Source organism: Pelmatolapia mariae, linkage group LG10_11 (genome assembly GCF_036321145.2).
Source record: "Pelmatolapia mariae isolate MD_Pm_ZW linkage group LG10_11, Pm_UMD_F_2, whole genome shotgun sequence".
Lineage (NCBI taxonomy): Eukaryota > Metazoa > Chordata > Actinopteri > Cichliformes > Cichlidae > Pelmatolapia > Pelmatolapia mariae.
Genome location: NC_086236.1, coordinates 70,813,455 through 70,834,120, shown reverse-complemented (window position 1 = coordinate 70,834,120; position 20,666 = coordinate 70,813,455). Strand labels below are relative to the sequence as shown.

The 20,666-nt window shown below is 39.9% G+C and overlaps 1 protein-coding gene across 5 annotated transcripts in view; it reads right to left on the bottom strand.

The window, feature by feature from the left end:
* The window catches only part of syngap1b (synaptic Ras GTPase activating protein 1b), a 172,738-nt gene that overhangs the window by 41,260 nt on the left and 110,812 nt on the right, over positions 1-20,666 (bottom strand). For 4 of the 5 annotated variants that reach the window (XM_063488241.1, XM_063488242.1, XM_063488243.1 and 1 more), the window contains exons 4-5: positions 7,524-8,008; positions 3,081-3,202 (exon numbers count right to left, since the gene is read on the bottom strand). In XM_063488241.1, the coding sequence (XP_063344311.1) occupies positions 3,081-3,202; positions 7,524-8,008 (607 nt within the window). The remainder of the gene's footprint in view (positions 1-3,080; positions 3,203-7,523; positions 8,009-20,666) is intronic. The other variant, XM_063488244.1, reaches the window with a different exon arrangement.

Here is a 20,666-nt window from a genome sequence, read left to right as displayed (position 1 = left end):
AAGAAAAACAAAAAAAGATAATACAACTTTATTTTTCTGCAAGACAGAGTACCCTCTGTGACTACACAGAGTAATCCTATGGGGTACTTACACTGAAAAATCTGAGTGGACTGAAAGATCTGTTAAGTTTGGCTTATTAGTGGGAAGAATACAAAAATTATGTGCAAATATGTGTATCGTTGCAGCTTTTAGATCCTGTTTGGGAGCTCAGATGCACATTTATGCCTGCATGAAATCCAATCCATGCTGAAAAAAAAAGGCAAACCCTCCCTGGATAAACAAAGGTAAAAAAAAATGGAATACAAATGAACAAAGCTGCAGATGTTCACCAGCACCCCTGACAGAAAACACTCAGAGCAAACCAGGAGCTGTGAAAGACGATGGATCAGCCACGAGGGCCTTGGCAAACAACCACGACTTCACATCGCTCTTGACTTTTTTGTCCGTTCAGTCTTCTCAAGTCAGCCGGGGATAATAGACATCCACAAGCTTCCCAAATGAATAAATCATGTGGAAACACACCTTGGCAGACACCTGGCTCTGCAAAGGTGTTAGCACTCTCCTGAGTGTGCTCTTGCCCTCTGTTTGGATTATACAACTGACCTTCACATTTGAAGTTTAAGTTTGCCCTGGGTCTAACTGTCCAGTGGAAGAATACAGAAAAAGTGAATGGACCAAATGAATGCTGAATCAGTCAGTTCATAGATGGTCATTCATTTTCTGTAAGTATTTTGATTTACTGTTCACTGGGGATGGATTTTAAATATTCAAAGAGTCTGTTATAATTAAAATCAAATGGTTTTGTAGACGCATTTTCTCTTGTTTTTATTGATGGCAGGTACTAGATAATGATACTAAATACTGCCAGAAGGTGGCATTAATGAAACAGGGAGTTTAAAAACATGTAAAACAGAGGAACACTTGACAAACTACCAGATGCTGGTTTTTAAAAACTTGCAGCACAGTAAGAGGAGATGATACTGTAAGCAAGAACTGGAGAAATGTGACAATGAAATTCACAGCTGCTAGAAAAGAGAGGAGGGTGAGTCCTGGGTGCAATCTTTGAGAACATTCGAATAGTTCCTGCTGAATACTGAACAGTATTTTTGCTCATCTCGGTTGTGCACATCAGGCTTTTCATAAAAAAAAATGCTGCTTGTCTCAATTTTATGTTTGCACTGAAATGTTTTTGGGATATTGTTTTGTTGTTGGACAAAACAAGCTAGAAGATGTCTGTCACAGTGGACTTTAGACATCTCCAAGAAGAAAGCAGAGCTTAATCTACGAAATTATCAGCAGTTATCATTAATGAAAATACAGAAATAGGTTGCAGCCCTTCGCTAAATGCTTTGGATCCTTGCTGTTTACAGGCTGCTTGAAATTAGGCTCAAAACCTTGCACGGTTCCTCATTTATGTTTCTCATATTTGACAAACTAAAAAAATCTGAAGATTTTTGCACTCGAACATCGGTCATGCAACTCCTGTGTTACTGTGTCTGAAGAATTCCAGCACTGCTGCAACTATGTAGATGATACAGAGGAGGTATAATTAAGCAAATCTCCCACTGACTCATTATGGTCTGTACAGCCGCCATATGGCTGTCTGCTGGTTGCTATGGTGAAGCGGGGGATGTTTTTTCATCGGTTCAGCAGAGAAATAGTGAGCGCTGAGTGCAAGCGAGAATGCAGTGAGAGAGTAAAATAAACTTAGGACTGTGATAGACATATAAAGGATTACAGAGACGGAGATTAGGCCATACACAGAGAAAGCTGATGCCAAGATACAGACAGAAAGCTGGAGATTGAGCTACTGATAGTGATAGATAAAAAGATTAATAGAGGCAGAGATGACAAGATGGAAAAGAATCAAAAGATGAGATAAAAGAGATAGACCCTAATAAATAAATAAATAAATAAAATCTCCCCTTCTAGGCCATCTCTGTGGGTAGAGGTGGCATTGCTTTCACACCAGGCTACTATTTCTAGAGCGCTCCCTGGAACCACAGAGACCCAATAACTTTTGAGCAACTGGATCTGCTCTGGTAAGCCAAAACAGTGACCCTTTAAATTGAATTTATTTTAGGGGATTAAGCGGCAGAGAGTGAAGTATAGCACGGATGTGTGATGAGACTTTTGTGCTGTATGGTTTAAAAAAGGTTTTCAAAAAACCCTGTGTGAGTCGTTTGCAGCAAATGCTCTCTGTCCGCAGCTTCAGGATGTCACAACAGAACTATGAGCTGACAAACTGGGTATGGTGGCAAAATTTAGGGTATACAAGCTCATGATACAACCTCATGAATGCTGAAAAGAAAACTGACAAGCACACTTGGTTTTGATGCACTGCCTTCAGGCTAGGACACTGCAGACTTGTCCACTCAGTACTGCTGTTTTGACTGAAACTGAGGGATATAGCACACTCATACAGTAGTGACTTGACAATAACAAGGTAGCCCTGCCCTGAAACTTACCATGCTTTTCCCATCTTTTTCAAAGATCACAGAACCAAAAACAGCCATTTCCCTTTGATTTCTACACAACCAGACTTTTTTGCAACCACAGGAGTCACCCACTGCTGGCTATTAGTAAGAATGTACTTCTGGAACAGTTTTTTTCATCAGTCACAACCATCCAAAGACTAAGATCTTGTCACCAGTCGACATGAAAGCTCAGTTTGACACACAAGTTGATATTTTCTCTCTGTGGCAGTTTGAGAGGCACGATGAGACAGATCTACAGATGCAGTGCTCAACATTTTCCAAAGAATAATATGCTATAATCTTGCATTTAAGATAATATATCTTGAGATTCTAGTAAACACACGTCTTTTCTAAGCCAAAATCTAATGTGCATTTTTGCCAGACTGACAGAGATTCTCAGTCAGTGTGCAACATGGTCACTAACTGTGCTATCACTGATTATGTAAAAGTAGATACAAAAACAAATAGTGATGTCATGATGGCATCCAAAAAGACAAACAGAATTCATGCATCTGTAAATGCAACAGCAAAATGCAGGGCCAAACACAGCCTGGCAGTCCACAAACATCGCATGAAAACGCTCACACACGCTGACTCACTAACCTGTCTTGGTCGGCACTGCGGAAGCGGGGGAGGATCATGTGGCGGAAACTGCTAGTTCGGTCCAGTTTGGGCTGACTCTTGGCCCTCTTGATTGAGCCCTTCAACCTTCTACTGAGGAAACTCTGGAGCGTGGCGGAGGAGGAGAGCGACGACGAAGGCAGACAGATGGAGTGGGAGAGGGAGGAGGAAGTGTGTGGCGCGAAGTTACAGAGACAAAGAAGTGGTTGGCGTGAATCGGAAAAGATGAGAGATTGAGCGGTGAAGAGAGGTCGATGTGGTTGGATAGGACAGGAAAGTATGGTATGAATGCGGATGATTTCCGTCATGTCAGCATGGTTTATAACAGATGTATTTGTGTGACGGCAAAATCAAATCGAGAGACAAACACAAATGAAAGACACGATGCATGATGGGGAGAGCACAAGGTACATTTATTATCAACCAGGAATCAACTTGCTACAGAAAACTGCAATGTTGTAACAGATCCTGTGGTGGGCAGTGGTGAACCATTCAGTCCATAAGAACAGCAGAGAGTCTCACAGTTTGTCCTAAATGAGCTTCCTGGCACGATACAATCAAATATCAGAGAACTGGAACGAGGAATTGTTCATTGATAAGTGTTCGGTACATATTTTACATTTCATTTACAATTATTTTACGTCTTTCTGGCTGGAAGCGGTTCCATTTTTTGTATATCAGCATAACACTTAAAAACCACCACCCACCAGATTTTGTATCAACAAACTGCATACTGAACCCAGGATCAGAATCTCGTCTACAAGGAGTGTGAGTGTGCACTTTCCTGTCAATGTGATGGTCATAAAACTAAAAAAAGATGTGACTTTACTTAAGCTTAAAGAAAATGGAAACATTATAGAACTAATAGCAAAATCATTTTACAATTAGTAATCTGTTTCAAACCTTTTGAAAACGAAATATACGTTTTCTGTTTTTAAACCATATATTGTAAAAAAACTGTTTTTGGTCTGAGACTGTTGGTAATGCAAACAAGCTAGTGAATGAAGTCACCTTGGACGATTATATCACTTTTTAAAACATTTGTAGACTTCCTGATTTCACACCCTGTGTTTGTAGACCTCAGATGTTAACGTTACACTCATTCCTGTAATAGTAAATTTAAATGTCCCCAAATATGCATGAAATATCATTACATGCTTTTTCTTCCACTGTCCCCTGAAGATGCTTTGCCCATTCAGCTTTTAGGTGCATCCTGAAGTGCTATCATTTATATACCTACAGCATAACGACATTACTCAGTGGGAGAATGACTGGAGGGAAATGACACCTTGTCATGTGGCATGAGTCATATGGCTTTGAAGCCTGTCTTGAGGATGTGACTAAAGACTTGGCTCCATCTGCTGGTTCCAACCTAATAGTCTGCATGACTAAATCTGATTTGATTAGCCGCTCCGTCTGACACTTTAAGTCTCAAAAAGTAGAAAGTCTTTAATTCACAGAGTGAGAGAAAATCCCGAAAGCACAATAAAGCACAATAAAGAGAGCTAAGAGGAGGCCCCCGCTTTAGCTTCTGTGGCCGTGTTTGCTGTTCTGCACTTTGTTACTGGCTCAGCTTTGGGTTCATTCCAGGTTACTGGTGTCGTTTAGTGTTCCAGCTCATTTGCTGCTGCGCATGTTTAATAGCTGTGTGTAATTAGTTATTAATTTTTTAAAACACTAATTGTCAAACATGAAATGAAATTCTGTCTGAGTTGAAAAATATGCTCAAAATGGCGACTGATGTCTTAGTAGGAGATTTATTCTGATGCTTACTTTAGCGTTAATGCTATTTTACACTTGTTACAGCTTGGGGATGATTGATGCTAAATTATATTCAATTACCCAATTTATCGGTTTTGTTAGTTTCCTGTACAACAATAAATGTAATAAGTCCACATTTTTCTGCATCTCTAGAACAAATGTGGCAAGTTCAAAGTCAGCATGACCCATGGAGTCATGGAACACAGCAGCATTTAGAGAGAACAAGACAGACTGAACTAAACTGGAATTATCTGTTAAGCAGGCACTTGTCCCCAGGCTAAGTGTGTTTTGCCTTAGGTAAGACGTTGCCGTGGGAAAGCATTCTTATACTGCCATTCTGTCACATGCTGCTGGCTTCACAGAGATGCACACAAGGTCTCCCATGGCATCTGTGCCTTGACATGTTGGTCAGGGTAATTGTAGATGCTGAGAGGTAATGATCCTCTTCTAAAGAGGAACAAAGTTTGGAGGGGAAGCCGGAAAGCTGGAGTGGTGGTGGAACACCAGAAGAGGGTTGTGGCTTGTGCCCCATTTGCAACTCGATTTACTTGCTTTTTACTTTCACTTTCAGATGCTGGTTATTAGTGTTTAGGAAAAAAAAATGTGGCTTGAGTTAAATATGCTTAACCAGTGTGTTTAAATGTGACACTAAAAAGGTTCAGGATTTGATGGTTCAGGAGAGAGAATGGTCTGGCCTTCAAGACTGATGTCAGGGATCAAAAGCCTCCTGTAAAGCAGTACTACCAGAGCTTTAATGAAAGACTGTCACTTGCTTGGCTGAAGTTCTGATGAGCAAAATTTGTACTGATAAGCATTTGTGCCTATTTTTAAGGGATACAGTAACAGTTCTGCTAGATTTAACTGCAATAATGACTTTTTTCCTCCAGGTTTCAAGTGACTTGCATTAAACAAAGTGTGAGTTAAAAATCAGAATGACCTTTTTTGTCACTGCTGAAAAGTTTTGTTTGAATCTTATGTTTACAATATGGCACTTATCCTGTCCCTCAGGACTGCTTATCACATCACACAGGATGAAATATTGATACAACAAACACTCATCTCAGCCACTATGAAAAAAATGATGAAATAGAAAAAAACTCTGATCAAGCCCAACTGAGCCTTTACATTTCCTGTAATGGACTATCTTGCTTCTGCAATTTCCAAGTCAGTGGCGGCTATTTTTCATACTGCAGCAGTGAATGGGCAGCAAATAGTTTCCTGTGATGGGATGAAAACACATCCTGCCGTTCCCAGCTACAGTAACGGTGTGCAAGTACCAGCAGAAATAATGGAAAAGGAGATGGGTAACATAGACTGCTGGCACAAACTTAATAAGACACCAGTCAATCCTCTAAGCCCCTTCGCGTTAACATTTGATACCTTGTGATTGAGTTTCTGTTGCCATTAATGAAACAAAAACAGATTATTTGTGCCCGCAGACACAAAATGTTTCGTGTGTCAGCTGCCTGCTTCTTCTCTGACAGACATCGTGTCTGGTTTAAAAAGAGTCAGATGATCCCAGAAATAATAGTGACACAACATTTTTATGCTGCTCATCTTCATTTGACTTTAATGAATCATAGCAGACATCTGGTGGATTTTAGCCTATTTACTACGAGTCACATTTACTTTATATCACATTTGCAAACTTCCAGCTCTTTGAAAAACCAGAGCATTTTCTTCTTATTAGTGGATATAGTCTCAGACCTTTGGTACAGATGACATTTAGACTGAGTAGTGTATTTTATTGCAATCTAGTTTTTAAAAGTATTTAAAAAGCATTCTCTTCTCCTTGATCTCCTTGGCCTTTGCCTGCTGCAGTTTCTGGATTTATTCATTTCAGGTTTACTAATTAATAACAGTTTTAGTTTTGTGAACTACCTTTGTAGGTCAAATGCAATCTGGAATTTAAATGCATTCTTCTCAGTTTTTCTAAAGATAAACAAAGAACTTAAAAGCCCACATAAAATAACAGAAGCCATTATAAAAGCACAAACAGATTAAACATAAATGTAATACTAAAAATGAAATAACTCATTTAGAATGATTATTAGAAACATGATTCATTTTCTTATTTTTTTTTTGTATTGCCTTCTTTTTTTGTATATTTTCATCCATTTATCATCCAGCAGTTTTTTTTTCCTGCTGGGGAGTCTTGGCTTGTCTCATGCCCTGTAAAATATTCATGAAATTCAATTATTTTATATCCTTAATAATGCTCATGCAAACAAACAAATTAACAAATTGCTGTGCATGTCTTTTAAAATCTGATCTGCTAATCTCTATTACCGCACAACGATGAAGTAACTTTGACAAACATTAATGCTGATGAATAGGTCCATTAAAGCATTAGTCAGACAATTGATTTTCATATTTTTGCAATAAGAATGGAGAATAATGCCCATCTGGAATGATGTGAATAAAAATATAACATTAGACAAAATATATACCTTCAATTTCAAAATACTTAGTTAAAAGCTTTTAAACAAACTGGTGTTAAGCTTTTAAATGTGCGCCTGCTAACATTAACAGCAGCCTAATTGTGTGAACATGTTTCTTTCATGCACATTCCTAGCAGTCGGGCCAAAAGCCGCCTGTATGAGTGTCGGTGTAGCATGCAAAAATAGCCAGTGTCTCTGCTTCAGCCATGTTTGTGTCACATACCTCAACAGGGGGCAGTGGTGCAATATATGCTCCTCCCGCCACTGGACTCGAACCGGCAGCCCTCCAGTCTCCGCCCCAGTACAAGAAGGGGGGGGAGGAGGAGGAGGCGGCAGGCGAGTGAGGCAGGGTGAAGGACAGGGAGGGGGAGAGGGGCAGCGAGCGGGGCAAGGGGGGCGTGCCGGAACCTTTCTTGAAGCCCTTTTGCTGCTGCGGCTGCTGCTGGCAAAAGGCGAGGGAGGGGGAGACGGCCAGGGAGAGAGGGTAAGGGTGAGGCGGGGTGCCGCTGGCCCGACGGCCACAGGTGTGCGGTGGACCCAGGGCGGGAGGAGGGAGGAGGGACAGCGAGAGGGATGGAGGCAGCGAGCGAGGCCGGGAACAGTGGGGGTTACTCACGGATTGTCGGAAGGGTTGAAGGGGGGCAGTGGGAGGGACCTCCATGCTGGGCTGCTTCCCGGTGGCTATGCTCTTCCGCCGGGCGCGATGATCTGCGAAAAGGAGAGGAGGTCATCGGGTAAGACACTATTATACATCAGTGGAAGGAAAACATCAATGGTAATATGAGGCCAGGACACACAAATTGCAGTGCAGGACACAGGTAGAGCCAGAGGATGTGGACAAAGTAATGTGGAAATAAACAGCTGCGGGACAGCCGATATTGACATTCTTCCCGAAGGAACCAAAGAATATGAGAGCTCGATAGAGGTCAAAGGTTAGCGAGACAGAAATAAAACCATGCAAGGTCACACCCATTCACCAGCATCACTGCAGATTCTGCCGCTACACAGAAACTCTTATGCACCTTCATCTGTTGAGAGTGTGGGGGCTGACAAAGTGGAGAGATAGATTTTCTGTCTGGTTGTCAGCTGAGGCAAATGTTAACAGTTTGAATGTTGGGGGGAGGAACCGGGAGATGCATGGGTAGAGAGCAGCGAGCATTAAATAAAAAAAACACTTATTGACTTCCGTCTCTGAGTCAGTACATAATGCAGCAAATTGTCCAGTAAAGAAATAAAGTTCTGTCCTACACTTGATGGATGATGGAGCAAAAACAAAACACAGGAGGCCAACTAACGGATCAAAAAACAACAACAGAAAAAAAAAAAAAAATTTACTCAAAAATTCACTGACTGTGAATTTTGAAGAATTGCCTACTTTGATCTTTGTGTCTTTCACTTTTGTCCTCCAACCAAATGCTAATTCTATCTCTGTGTCTCTGCAACAAATGTCTGCACTCTCAATGGGACTTCACAGGATATAATTACATATACACAGTTTTAATTAATTGCTTTTTCCTACAAATCAATAAATTGTACATCCATAAGATACATGGAGGATTTTGTTAATTACGTACAAACCCTTTCTTCCAGTGGAAAAAGAAATGATTAAAACCTCATTTTTGTTAAGCTTCGTGTGGCTTTCCAAAACTGAGATAATAGTTTACATTTTCAAATAGCTGTTTGTTGGTTTATATGCCAATAGGGCTGCCACAAACGATTATTATGATAGTCGACTAGTCACAGATTATTTTTGCGATTAGTCAACAAATCAGATCATGGACGGAAAACGTGCAGCTTATTGCACCAGCATGCATCTGCTCTTATATAACTATCATTAGCTTACAGCTTGAAGTGTTTAAGGTATGTGCTAACTGAAAATTGCAGATTATCTCGGAGGAGTTTAATAAACTCAGTCATCTGCTCCTCGCTCACTAATATATAGCATGACACTGGAGAAAATTCTCGACCGTCTCACAATTGTGTTTAATCAGTTTACTGTTTAACGTTTATTCAGCTGTGTGAAAACTATAACTTTAATCTTAGCTAAACCGATTTACTCAGGAACAAATAAAACACTGAAAAAAGCCAAACAATAATATTTTTAAGTTATCTAAGTGACTTGTATATCATGTTTAACCTGAGTAGCAAAAGACCGCGGGGGGTTTAAAAACGATGTGCTGGGAGTTCGCTGTTCTCGCCGGCTCTAGTTAGCCTTGACCTCCTGGTGAGCTATTGAGCTAGTGAGTAACAGACGTTTCCAAAAACGTTGGCGCACTTTTGCAAATATGTGATGTCTTGATAAATCGAGCAGATATTGCCTCGCCTGAAATTATCTTAAAAGTTTATTTTGTGACCCAGAAAGAGTATTATTAAAACTAAGTAGCTGCTGCCATTGTTGGAAACTAGAATTGGTTGGGCCGCGCTATGAATTCTGGGATAGGTTGGGCCACGAAGGACACACCCAACTCATCCTTCAAATCTGGGGAAAAGGAGGGCGCATTTATCGGCCGCATTTATTGGACGATTCTTTGAATTTGGACAGCCTTCGTCGCGTTGTTGTAATGTAATCAGGCTACAAATACGGTCTCCGAAGGATGCAGCCCCTGAATTTCGACAAAGCTACGATACCGCAGACAGCTTCATCTTCTTTGGTGTTTAACGGCAGCTGGTATCCTTGCGTCTTTCAGGATCTTACTAAGCTTCAAACGACCCATCGACTATTAGTCAACGTAATCGTGACTAGTCGACTAATCGTGGCAGCCCTATAGGCCAATAAAGATTTACAGGAAGAAATCTGCGATATAAATAAATAAATAAAATCTCCTAAGAGTTAAAGAAGTGACAAGTATCTATATATAATAATGAATGAACAGGTGAGAACAGGTGAGAACAGGTGAGAATATTGTAAGGACGCCTTGAAATTTCGTTGCACTCATTTCTAATTTATACAATTTTGTTTACAACATACCACACAGTTGAATACTAGAAAAGTATATTTTTCAGTTGCATGAATGGAGGGAAAAAGCACCATTACAATATGCCAACTAACACATAGCAACTTTTGCTGCTCTAACAGCAGAAACCGGCTAACGATGGTTAGCTAAGTATCTTCATAAACTGTACCACAAGCTAAACCTTTCTAGCAACAGAAAAAAGAATGACTTCCTAACAAATTTAACACAGCTGTAACGACCCTTCTGTGTTCACTAAGGTAGAGGCATGCTAGAGGAACAACAAGACTTGTTACAATGCTAACATGCTTACCAGTTATCATCTTAGCTTATGCTAATTAACAGTAAACATAAAGTGCAGGAGAGGCTGTCATTAGTTTGGCAAATCTGATGGTGGTACAAAAGGAAAGCAGTCTCACTGTCTGTCTATATACAGGCTAAAACTGGCGTGTACTTTTATCAGCCTTAATAGCTGCCATGTGCCTATTGACAAGCAGCCACTATTTATCTGTTGTGTCACATCAGTTCTTTGCTGAGTAAAAAAAATATTGTAAGAAAGAGAAGAAAGACTTGTGTGGAAAATAACAACCAGAACAAAACACCACTGATATCAGGACTAGCTGGAGGACAAATTATTTTCAATTTGATATGTGATGAAGGCAAACAGTAAGGGGCGGGGATTAATCATTAATATATATTATATTGCCAAATGTATTCACTTACTCATCCAAATCATCACTCTATGACTTCAGGTGTATAAAATCAAGCACCTAGTCATGCAGACTGCTTCTACAAACATTTGTGACAGAACGGGTCATTCTCAGGTACCATGACGGGACGCATGAATTCCCTCCCTACTAAATATTCCACAGTCAACTGTTAGTGGTATTATAACAAAGGTGGAACAACAGCAACTCAGACATGAAGTGAAAATAACAGCGCGTGGTCAGCAGATGCTGCACACAGGTCCCCGACTTTTTGCAGCCTTAGTCACTATAGGCTTCCAAACTCCATGAGGCCTTCAGATTAGCCCAAAAACTACGTGCAGAGAGCTTCATAGAATGAAGTTTTCATGGCTGAGCAGCTGGATCCAAGCCTTACATGACCAAGTGCAATGCAAAGGATGCAGTGGTATAAAGCTTGCTGCCACTGGACTCTAGAGCAGTGTTCTCTGGAGTGACAAATCATGATTCTCCATCTGACAGTTAAATGGACAAGTCTGGGTTTGGCGGTTGCTAGTTCAGCGGTACTTGTCTGACTGCATTGTGCTAAGTGTAGTTTTGTTTGGTGTGAAAAAACTTTACTGGCCTGCACAGAGTCCTAACCTCAACCCGATAGAATACCTATGGGATGAATTAGAGTGGAGACTGTGAAGCAGGTGCTGTAGGTGCATAAATCATTTTAGCTCGTTTATATCTGACATAGAATGAAACTTTCAGGAGATTTGGTAACTCAGGGGACCTTAAGCTGTGCCCACACTGGAAGTGTTTCGCTTTGAAACTGACATCTGGTCACTTGCTGACATTCCAGGCTCTGGTTGCCAAGGTAACCTTCTAGGTCAAGTGTCAATCAACGTGGCAGTTCCGTAACCCCTTCAATCGCTTGTCTAGTAGTTAAGGAAGGTTTATTCCAGGTCCCGCTCACTTCCCGTTGCCAGCAGTTATTTCGCCCATAGTTGCTTGAAAAATCTAAAAATGTCAGTTTCAGTGGTTTTTGGTCACCATGGCGGTGCAAATCACTTGCAATATAGACGCAGCTTAAGATTGGTTGGTCGACTCCTGACGATGAAAGTGCAGAGACAGAGATTGCAGATATTATGGTAGTATTAGATATTACCATCTGTGGAGACAAACCACTAAGATGGCTGAAAAAACTGAAATAAAATCCAGAGCCACGGTAAATATGTAGAGTTACCACAAGCTACCATGTTTCATCAGTCTTAGAAAAGGATCACCATACCAAACCTGCTTAAATCATCACTTCTACTTCCCAAAAACTCATCAGGAAGATGCCTATGAAAGCCTACTTTAATCCTGTTTTAATCAGACATTCTTTGTCCAGTTTTTCCCTTTACTTTCAGCACGGCCCTCTGAAAAGACCTGTAACACACTAAATGTGATAAATATGATACAGTTAATAAATTGGTTGTATGTGTTGAAATTTCTGATATTATTTTCCTGTATTTCAGCCCATCTCACATCATTTCACATTGATCATGCTGGTATCTGTGCTCTTTCCTTGCTTTCTCCTTCTCTCAGCCTCTTCTGTCACACTCAGACACACACACGCCTCCTCTCTCCCACGCAGCTATTTTACATAATTCAAATAGTGCATTTACCCTGCTACCTCTCCTCAGCCCTTGATCTTTCTCTCTTTCTTTCACCTCCTTGCACCCTCTTGTTCCCTCCCCTTCAGATATGTGCATCATGTAGATGCCCTCCATCTTCATACTTACCTTTATCTGGATTCCTCTTTTATTCTCATCGGCCATCTGCTCTCATTCTCTGTCATTTACCTGTCCAAATGGCAATCCTTTCACTGTGAGCCTGCCCCTCTTTCTGCCTGCAGTGTTCTCCTACCCACACAAGGTGGGAAAAATAAATGACCATCACAGAGTTTGTCGCAAAACGCGCCAAGATCCCTTTCCCCCCAAAATGTACAGCTTCACAATCTACCACCTGTAGGCTGGATGACAGGCAAGTGGAGGAGTCTTAAATCTGTCACAGAAGAAGAGGAAAATCTACAATAAAATGTGACACTTTTGACAGCTGATCATAATTATATGAAAAGTTATTTTGATGGTTATATAACAGCAAACCTTTTTTCATTTGAATAAAATGAAACTGAAGCTTTTACGGAGACTAAAAAGGGAAACTTTTTGGTATCTGGTTCTTTTTGATGAATCTAAAGACACTGAAACTATTCCAGGACGTGATCTACTTTAGCTTTCGAGATACTGAATGAGTTCATGAACTTGGAAAGAGTTCTTCAGCTATCTTGTGAAGGAGCCATGGCTCTCTCTCAGTATCACTCACAGTTTCTTAGGTGTTTGTTACTCTGCAAGAGGTGTTAATTATTGGAAATTATCATGGGTGATGCCCTGTAAATCCGCAAGTTATGCTATCAACATTTATGTATCACGACTGCGCCAAACGCAATTAAAAGATCGTAGAACAGGCAGCTTATTGATCCAATTCAGAATTTATCTTTTCCCAAACTAATTAGTGTAACCAGGAGGAGCAGACTGTGCAAATAAGAGAATGGTGATTTAGGATTCAACTGGCAGCAGTATTATGACAGCAAAAACAAAGTTTGGACTGTTTCTGTGGGTTTAGACAGTGAGATCACAAAAACAAGCAGCCTGTGAGTTGGTGTACTATCATAACCCTTAAAGTGTGTGTCTGTGTGTGTGTGTGTTTTAAGACATTTTGTCCTTTTGGTGCCAGTTTGGAGCCACACAGAGCATGTGTTTTATTACATCCTCCACTGAAGGGTTTTATTCAGGGCAGAAGTCTTTGTCTGCTTTTGGTAGCTGCAGCTGTCATTTTAACCCATGAGAACACCAGTTTTCTATGTTCTAAAGTTTATGTCTTGTGCTTACTGCTGCCTTCCTAACCAGTGATGTGGATCACCAGTGGAAAAACATCAAGTCTAATCTTGTTTTGTCAGCTGGATCAAATGCACCTTTTTATCTTTTTGCTGGATCACTGTGCACAGATCAGCGTCACAGTACATGCAACAGGATAAAACTCTCACATATGCAGTCTTATTTTATAACAATTAGCTAACTGCAAAACTGAGTGAGAAAAAGCTGATGAAATCACAGTCCAGAGTTACTCTCAGCTCCGGTAGCGATTGGTGTTAGCAATGCAAACCGAACAACCAAAAATTATGCCAATGTAGAAGTGCAAAAATCCGTTCCAGAAATGGCCACTTGGCTCCAAAGGCAACCCAATCGCCATGTAAAATTAAACAACTTTAAGCAAAAATGAGCTGAGAAATAAAAACTGTTAAAATTAACTGATGGGTGGCTGCCACTTCACTTGTTCAGTGTTAATTTGTATTAATAGACATTGTAAAAATGGGATTCTAAGTCTGGGTACTCTCTGTAAAATCAGTGAGCCAGTATATGACTGAGGACAGCACAAAAACATGCACACAAACACATGGTTCATGTTGTTTTTTATCTTTTCTCAAAGTTACCGCTCGTGACATAGCCATTATTATTTTTAACTAGCTGTACTTGTCAGGTTTTCTGTTTTTGTTGTGTGTAATGAACCACAGAAGTCTGGTAAGCAGTCTAACCAAAATTTATGAGCCATCTTATTAATGAAATTAACCAGCCAGCACTAGTTTTACCCAATTCCCTACAGTCTGTCTAAATATTCTTATGTCCATAATCAAAAACAAACAAACCAACAAACACAATGATGGCAGTCAAAATGCCAGAGTAAAGGCTTCAAAAAAGTATGCAACATATAAATGATGACATGATGAACACGTCAGTTTATAGTTTAGACCATATGTGAGACCATTTCATCTCTTGATGCCTGGCGTGTCTTGCAGCCATATGTGACTAACGCTCTCTGGTATGATAAGACCTTTTTAATGAACTACTACTGAGACATGTCCCTATTTTTTACTTTAACTATGATGCTGTGATTTCACATCTTAAATTCTAAACTAGATCTAAATCTTTTTTTGTTACATACTCAAAAAGTTTAACAAAACCAAAAAAAAAAGCAGAAACCATAACCATTTGACAGGTTTAAAGCGATAATAAGATATGAAATACCTTGCTTTTTATTATTAAAAAAGATCTCACTTGGTGCACTTCTCATTATATTAGAAACTGCTGAGCAAGAATCCCATGTGCCATGCAAGCATTTACTTTCTATGTCCAAAGAGACTCCGGAGCAGTGTTGGGATTTAAATGCAGTCTGACCTCCAAAACATGATCTTTTTCCAGGCTTTTCCCAGTGTGAGCACTCTGTCTGCTTTTATTCTTATTTATACACACATACAGAAAAAATCTGAAGGGGGAATACTAATCCCTTTCTTGTAATTTGCAGAATTGGTCACAGAGGGCAGATTACAGCTGACTTATAGTACACAGTATATAAATCATGACTGCAATTTAAAGATGCCCCGGTCTGCAACACAATGCCTTAGAGAGGGTATAAGTAGCCAGTTTTAAAGTCCTGCTTGTTCATGTAGCAGGACACTACACTACAAATGGTGGTAATCACATTAGCACACATACATGTATGTCTACCAGCAAGCCTGCTCTCCAAATACCAAGAGTCCAACTTGCAATAAGTTAATAGCTAGTTTGCATAAGCAAACTAGCTGATGCTAGAGGGGAGATGATCTAGAACAGGGGTGCCCAATCCCAGTCCTCGAGAGCTACTGTCCTGCAGTTTTTAGATGCATCCCTACTCCAACACAGCTGAATCAAATAGTTGGATTACCTCTTCGGCATGCCATCAAGTCTGGCAAAGGCCTGATAACGAGGCATTCATTTGATTCAGGTGTGTTGGAACAAGGACGTATCTAAAAGCTGCAGGGCAGTAGCTCTCGAGGACTGGGATTGAGCACCCCTGATCTAGAAACTTGACCCGATGTATTCAATCCTCACAGTTATGCAGCATGAAAGCTTGAGTGTGCAGTTTCTCTGTGCATTACAAAGAAAATGTTAACCCACAGAAACAACAATCCACTGTAAGACCACAATACTTCATGGTGGGATTGACAAAAGACAAAATTGTCTTGTCATTTATTACTGATGTTTAATAATTTCATGATAATACTGTTAAAAAACATGGAGCTTACAAAATAGATTATTAAATTGTATATCTTTTTTTCTTTAAATCAACAACTTCAGTACATTTGTAAATCTTTGGCCTTCTGTTAGAGGACTCTTGCAGCATCTTCATGCAAACATCCCAAATTGCTTTTTTACAGAATTGCAGAGCAGAGTGCTGTGAAATTTCTTATAAATATTGTGATTATTTCACCAATAACAGTTCATTTACTTTGGGCACATGATCGCACTACCAGTGTCAGCAGTGGAAGTAAGATAAACACCTGTATGATGGATTTTAGCATGAAATGCTATTCTAATTGTTTTGTTTTTAGATACTAGTTGTGTCTTATTATTTTATCAGTATATGTCTATACAACAAAAAAGAAGAAACGAAATAAAACGTGCAGTGGGTGCTGATGTCCCCATGTCACCATTAGTGTATATTCTGGTGGTAAAAGTTTGGAAAATGGCTTTGAACTTTCACAAAGAACTAAAAGCTTTCAAGTATTTTGTTCTTAACAGGTATGTGCACATAAAGATGCCAAAAAAGGGTAAGAACAATCACTATGTTATATACAAAATGTTATTATATCTGTGGCCTTTAAAAAGTTCAGCATGTCTGAAGCACAATGTTTCGTGCTTTCAAATGATGCATAGTTTGTCAAATACCTTAGAAAAATCACCACCAGAACTTTTATTCACTCGAGTCCTCTTTTATGTGTTTGGAGCACACATCTGGACTCACATTCACACCTACGAGGAATTTAGAATCACCAGTTAACCTAACCCCACAAACTGCATGTCTCTGGACTGTCGGAGGAAGCTGGAGCACCCGGAGGCTACCCACGCAAACGTGGACAGAACATGCAAATTACTAGCTGACTGGGTGACAGTGTTGGGAAGGTTACTTTTAAAATGTGTTCCATTACAGATTACAGAATACATGCCCCAAAATGTATTCTGTAACGTATTCCGTTACGTTACTCAATGACAGTAACGTATTCTGAATACTTTGGATTACTTAATATATTATCATGCTTTTAACAACTACGTGAATGTACTATTGCTGTGATTTATTACTGTTACTGAAGGTCCGTGGCTCCGAACCGTAGTAAAGGGACCTCTGACAAATACGAGTTCCGTGTCGGGCTCGTAGCGGAAAAATAGCTATACTTTGTTGTGTGGGTCAACTTTGCTTTCCAGAGACAGAGAGAGGCGTTGAAAGGCTGCTCCAACGGAACTTATTGTTTCGGAGGAAAACACGAACACAGTGTACAGTTGAGTCCTAATAGCTTACTTACAAATGGGCTCGTCAGGCACTCTTCCAGCTCCCGTTTTTGCTCGATGACAGCTCGTACTTTTCCACTCGCCTTTTTCTCCCTCCTCGCGCTCACAGACACATAACAAGTATGGCAGTCCATTCTCCCTGCAGCACGGACTACACTGCCCATGATGCTACATTCTTTAGAGCAGTAGCATTCTGTCTATTAGCTTAGCACAACAACAACAACAAAAAGGCGCTCTCTCACCCAGGAAACACGCAGAGAGAGAGCGTCACCCTGTAACCATGGCAACCGTAACGCTGCCGCCTGGAACAACAGAACATAGCTGTCAAACAAAACCCAAACAGTCCTGACCCGCGACAATATGAAACAGGAAAGTACCGCCGTGTAATCCATTTATTTAAACAAAGTAACTGTATTCTGAATACCACCTTTTTAAACGGTAACTGTAACGGAATACAGTTACTCATATTTTGTATTTTAAATACGTAACGGCGGTACATGTATTCCGTTACTCCCCAACACTGCTGGGTGATATGTTACATGGTGGCATTTGCAGGTGTGCATGTATATGCCAGTCAATCTGGGATTGCTTTTGATTTAAACCAGACAAAGCGGGCAAAAGGAACGTAAATGAGTTAGATGGAACAACACGTGAATTAGTGTACAACCTGTAATGCGTGGTTATGTAGAAGAGGCTATATCTACTGTATCATACAATGCTACATCTCTACATTACTACATTCACTAGTCAAACAAGTCGGTCATCTCCATTAATGTCCCAAACACTGCGTTTAACAGACAGCAGTAGCTTCCAGGTCTGAAAATTAAAATGCCTTAGACCTGCATTCTTCACTGTAGTCAGCAGGGCTGCAAATAGAAGAAAACAACCTTTAGAACTGATCAATGATTTAAATAAACATTTTCATGATAGGGTTGTGGCTTCATAGTTTAGATATAGCCTTTTTAATTATTGTAATATGGTGGTTATTTATCAGGGGCATATTTAAGAACAGAATAGAAATTACAATAAAAACTAAATACTTTGTAAATATAGTTGACTCGCATTTGTGCAAACATTCCAAGTCTCAAAAAACATTAGGACCAAAACTTCATCAGGTACAGTACCAGATTACATTTCTTATTGTTAAAGGTCTATTTTTTTTTTTAAATTTCAGTTAACTAATGATTCTTTTCACATCTAGTTTATTTATTTACTTATTTAGGTTTAATAAACTCTAATAACCAATGCTTAGATTGAAGCCTCAGTTCACAAACCAATGGATGACTTCACGTTTCCATCTTTTATCTACAGTTTCTGTTCTCCACTCCAGCTCAACACAACTTGAAGACAGTAGGTACTCCTATTTGGTGCTACTTAGCAAGTGTGATTTACAAGTTATTACCAAATAAAATTCTCAAGGGAGCTAAACATTAATACTGGCACTAATAGTTACAGATTTACATCACATTTGTTCACATGCCCGACCAGAGTCCCAGCAGAAAAGACCATAGGACAAGAACAACTACATGTCCCTGGTATTTGCAGTTTGTGCATCTGTAGGTGGTACAGTCCAAGGAAGCAATTCTGAGGAAAAGTATGACCTGCTGTACATTGCAGAAGTTGCATAGTTGGATACCTCCTATATTTTTACATAGCTCAGGATTTACTCCAAATGCTACATTATCTATCATTTGGTGAGAATGGGTGCAAAGAGATTTTTCATTTTGGAAATTGTCCTCTCCAACCTGAATACAGACCAAAATTCACTTCTCAAAAATAATACACTCTCACTGACCCTTTTTTACTTTCAGCATGCACGGAGTGGAGAAATGTAGGTGGCGGTGCATGCAAAGACTCATTTAGAGTCCGTATATAAATCGATCCACAGACTTTATGCAAATGATGAGGAAGGATGTGAGATGGGAGAGGCTAGCAGAGCGTATTAAGCAGTGATTAATTTAAAACCAAAACAGGTGGCCTGGTCATCGTCTTTCCTGTCATATTAGCACACTTGCATTTTCACCTTATCAGCTGTCTAAATTTATCAAAGCTATTCAGCACAGAGTATTAACAAAAAGCATCGGTCTGGATGAAAAAAGTCTGGATAGGTCCATTTAAATCTGTTTCTCACCATTTGTCACTCTGTTTTCAATCCCAATGAAAGCTCTGTGTTTTGTTGCCAAGGCAACGTTATTTTTTCCTGAAGTACCTTACATTTTAGTTTCAGACATACAGTACTCTACAGCAAAGCTGAGAACTGAGGAGGTGTTTGGACATTACAGCCACACAAAACACAAAAACGTACACACACACACACACACACACACACACACACACACACACACACACACACACACACACACACACACACACACACACACACACAAATCCATACATACATAGCAAATACTGTATTAAGCAGCCTGGAAAATCACTCAAAAGCTTCATTAGTTCTGGAATCACTCATGATTAATGCAATGTGCTGTTTGATTAAGAGCAGCCTTGAAATGGAAAGCGTGAACACATCTGGAGAACTGTTTTGATTTGCTTGTTGGTCTATTTTAAAATGCTATTATGTAACTGTTGTTGAAAGATGATGTAAAGGCTTGAAAAGCAGGCTTTAAAAAAGCAGACTGGCTCAGGCATTGTCATGTCACTGGGGGGTCTAGCTGGGGTCATGAGGCTGTTGTTAGATGTGCCTGTCTCTGTTATTTAGCTACTCAATAAATCATCCATGTGCATAAATAACATTGTTCAAACTTTCCCACTCTAACTATTACTGTGCTGAAATCTTGGTTTTGAACGGTAGGCCAGATTCATTAGTACTCTAATACATGATGAAAATAAAAATGGAACATCTTACCTTTTGTGGAATGAATCACACAATATTGAAAGAGCTTACACTATTTTTTTTAAAAATGCAACAGAAAAAAAGAAGAATAACATCCACACAACTCAATCCCATAGTGCAATGCGCCCCGGCAACAAAGATGAAAGTTTTGTAATCACTCTTCATCTGCCAGTTAGTTCACAAAATGATGATTAATAAGTCTACCGTGTATCAATATGCTGCTCGCTACAAAATGAGCTCTCGGGTGTAAAATATATAGATGTCAGACTACAGACTGTATAAAAAAGATGGACATAGACAACACGGTAACCCCTTACTTGTGGACTACTGTTTTGAAGTTTCAAGGTTGGCATTTGGCTGCTGCTATTTTGGGGGGGGGGTTTGGGATCCAAGAGTGACCAGAAGGTGAAGTTATCATCTTTCCACTAAGGGAGAGATAGACTGTGCAGTCTAAAACTGTGCAGCCTAGCC